Source organism: Myotis brandtii, unplaced genomic scaffold, assembly GCF_000412655.1.
Source record: "Myotis brandtii unplaced genomic scaffold, ASM41265v1 scaffold426, whole genome shotgun sequence".
Lineage (NCBI taxonomy): Eukaryota > Metazoa > Chordata > Mammalia > Chiroptera > Vespertilionidae > Myotis > Myotis brandtii.
The window spans coordinates 518,466-522,105 of record NW_005366314.1 but is presented as its reverse complement, the minus strand read 5'-3'; the positions used below and the strand labels follow the sequence as shown (position 1 = coordinate 522,105).

Genomic DNA, 3,640 nt, shown 5'->3' with positions numbered 1-3,640 from the left:
GGAGCAGTGCTAAGGCCCAGGGACTTATCAGACACGAGTCTGCACTGGAGCCCTGGCTACAACCTGCCGGGGCTGCGGCTGACGCTGGCGGGACCATGACTGCCAGCTGCTCGAGGAGATGGGAGGCCTCCGGGGAAGGAGCCCTGAGCTCCCTGGCGGCAGGAGGCTCTCTGGGGCCGGCAGCACCGCGCCCTGAAGACAGCTTCCTTCCCCGGTGGTGGCCAGCCCTCGGCTCCGCCCCGCCAGCCAGGAGCCCTCTGTGCCCAGCACTTGGCTGGCCAGCGCCCGAACTCCACGGTCCAGGGGTCACCGCTCCTGGCTCTGCCTGGGAGACAAGCTGTGGCCTCGTCTGCTCACACGGGGGTCGGCCTCAGAAGGGCCTGGGCAGGTGCACGGGGCGGGGGGGACAGTCCTCTTGTGGGGTCAGAGCTCTGCTGAGCCCGGGACGTGGACGTGAGGGGCGCCATGGGCGTGTGCCAGGGGAGCGAGTGGCCCGCCTCGAGGTGGCCTGCCCTCCCCACCGGCGCCCCGCCAGCAGCCTGGTTCCCACACTCACTTGGGCTTCCGGAGGCCACAGGCCGCGGCCAGGACGCTGAGGATGAGCAGCCCGCCTCCGCCCAGCGCCGCCGCCAGGCAGGTCTCCAGGACACCTGGGGAAGGACAGAGTCAGCGCTGGTCGCTCCCTCCCTTCACTGTCCCCCTGAGCGGTGTGGACGGGCACTGTGGTCAGCGCCGCCGCCAGGCAGGTCTCCAGGACACCTGGGGAAGGACAGAGTCAGCGCCGGTCGCTCCCTCCCTTCACTGTCCCCCTGAGCGGTGTGGACGGGCACTGTGGTCAGGGCCCAGCCTCCTGCTTCGTTCCGAGTGGCTGCTTGTGGAGCAAACACTGTTCGGGTAAGAAAACCAACGCAACAAGCAAGAACCCCACGGCCCTGCTCGCGGGGCACGTCCCGGGAGAGTCGGACAGTCACACTGACTCCTCCGAGAGGCGAGAGGCGGGAGGCGAGCGTGGGCTCCTGCTGGTGGGGAGAAGGAGCCCCCGAAAGACCAAGACGTGGGAAGGCGTCCGCGGGAGTGGCGGTGCAGACGCCTCGAAGCAGCCGCAGGAAGCGGAGGGAGGGGTGGGCAGGTGCGGCCGACGGCCAGGGCAGGAGTCTGGGTTTCATTGAAAACAACAGAAGCTGCTGGTGGGCAGCAGGCAGGGCCTGGGGTCTGCACTCTGGCTGCCCCGGGGGACTCGCCTGGGGCTCGGGGACAGAGCCGAGCGCCCGTCCTCTGCAGACCAAGCCCCAGAAGTGCCCAGGCCGAGGCAGGCTCCTGCCCCCGTGCGACCCTGGAGACAACGCCATCAGCTAACACAGCCTGAGCCCCGCGGCGTGAACACACAACACGATTTTAAAAGATGCAAAGAGCACTTTGAGGAAGAACTCCAAAAAGGCAACGTTAGTCCATGAGCAGAACATGTTTTCTCAGCAAAGACACATTCTACACCCACACCTTCCAGAACGTGAGCCGCTCCCAGACTTTTGAAAAGGTGACGAGCAAGAGGCTTTCGAGCCCCTGACAGCAGCTCCATCAGCTGCGACAGCAACTTCCTTCCTTCGCACCGTGTCACTACCTCCTTCAATCTCAGCTCTCGGCCCGGGAGGTGGGAGCATGAATGGCTTTCCACTTCTCCCACCCCCTCCTCTTCCCTCGTCTCCCTCCTCGTCCCATCTTCTGTCTCTCGTGACCGTTTCTCACAACCATCTTGTGACACTACAATGCATTTGATACTGTTGCTGTATCTATTGGATTTTCTTGCTTCCTGTTTCTAATTAAATGCTGGGAAGTAGAACATAGGATGCACTTTTTTGCTTAAAAAGCTCCAAAATGCTGAGGGTAAGTCCCTGACTGTGTTCCGCTAGTGCTCGTTCCACCGAGATCCCCCTCTGAGCCCCACCACGCAGTAACCTCTGACACGAGGGGACAGTCTTGAGTGACAGCTGGTTCGGGGCTGAGAGTGAAATTGCCATGAACTTGAACCTCCTCCTCAAGGTGCTTTGGGGCCGCCCGCGAGGAAGGAGCCAATGGCCAGTCTCTCTGAATTCAGCTCGGTATCCCTGCCCTCCCTCCTCTCCTCGCCCCGGGCCCTCCAGGAGCCCCTGCGCCCACCCCAGCAGGTGGCTCTTCACCCTGCGGGCCACCCTCCCAGGGGCACCCTGCCTGGGCAAGGCCACCTCCCACGGCCGGAGACAAAGGCGGGGACGCGCGGGGCGGGAGGGCTACTCACTGATCGACAGCGTCTTGAAGTTGATCGTGGTGCCGTTGAACCCCCCGGCGCTGGTGCTGGCCATGACCCAGACGTAGTAAGAGGTCCTGCGCGTCAAGGACTCCAGGCCACACTGCAGGGTGCTGGCGCCGACCGTCTTGGCTGAAGGAAACACACAGCGGGTCCGACTGAGTAAGAACCAGGCTGGGCAGCTCACACCCTAACCCGCTTCTCCTCAAGACGAGCTTATCAAGGTGACCAAGGGCCCAATACAGGAACTCAAACTATAGAACTCCTAGCAGGCGACCTGGGAAGAGTCAGTCTGACACCAAACACACAGGCAACAGAAGAAAAAAGACTCAGCTGGACTTCATCAAAATTAAAAGCTTCTGTGCATCAAATGACACGATCAGAGTGAAAAGGCAACCCACAGAACGGGAAACATATTTATAAATCAGGTATTTGATTAGGAACTTGTATCCAGAGTATATTTTAAAACCTCTTACGACTCCATAACTGAAAGACAACTTAGAAATGGGCAAGGAGATTGTAAAGACTTTCTCCGGAGAAGGTACACCAAAGGCTACCAAGCACACGCCACGATGCTCAACCAATGCCGATCAAAGCCACCTTAAGGCAGCACCTGTACTGCCAGGGCAGCCATGATGGTTCTAAGCAGCCAATAGCCAGGGTGGGTAAGGGGTGGAGACTGGAGTCCTCGTTGGCTGCTGCGCATGTGAGGCCGCGGCGGCCAGTCCGGTTCTGTGAGAAGCTAAACTAGAAGCATCGCACGGCCCAGGAGCCCTCTCCCAGGTCTGTCCCAGAGTTCAAAGCAGGGACTCACACAGACGTTCCCGCCAAGACCCCATCAGGCATGTTCACAGCAGCACCCATCACAGTGGCCGAGGCGGAAACGGCCCAATGCCACCCACGAAGGATGAACAAAGCGTGGGTTGTCCACACCAGAGTACCCCGCGGCGATAAGGCCGAGGACTCGCACACCCCGCCCACACGGGCAAACTGGAGACAGGACTGTGAGTGGAAGGAGCGAGGCCCAGCAGGCACGCAGGCTGACTCCACGTCTATGGGATCAGCGAGGTGCGTGCACAGGACGGGCGGTGCTGTGGGTGCCGGGACGCGGGAAGAGGCGGCAGGGAGGGACTGATTGACGGACACATTTGTGCGCAGGGGCAGACGGGGCAGGACACGCAGGCTGCCCGACGCCCGCGGTCGTGCACTTCCAAACGGTGAGGTGGTGCCTCGACAGGACTCAGCCTCGCCCAGAAGGAGGTGTTGGCAGAGTGTGGATCCCAGAAAAGGTGACTCAGCAGGGACAGGAGGCGCGGCGCCAAGGAGCCGTCTCCGAGCTGAGTGCCCGCGCCCGGGTCA

At 61.7% G+C, this 3,640-nt stretch overlaps 1 protein-coding gene across 1 annotated transcript in view; it reads right to left on the bottom strand.

Moving 5' to 3' along the window:
- IL31RA (interleukin 31 receptor A) overlaps positions 1 to 3,640 on the bottom strand; it is a 21,561-nt gene that overhangs the window by 3,021 nt on the left and 14,900 nt on the right. The window contains exons 12-13 of the mRNA XM_014546035.1: positions 2,273 to 2,413; positions 557 to 650 (exon numbers count right to left, since the gene is read on the bottom strand). Of these exons, the coding sequence (XP_014401521.1) occupies positions 557 to 650; positions 2,273 to 2,413 (235 nt within the window). The remainder of the gene's footprint in view (positions 1 to 556; positions 651 to 2,272; positions 2,414 to 3,640) is intronic.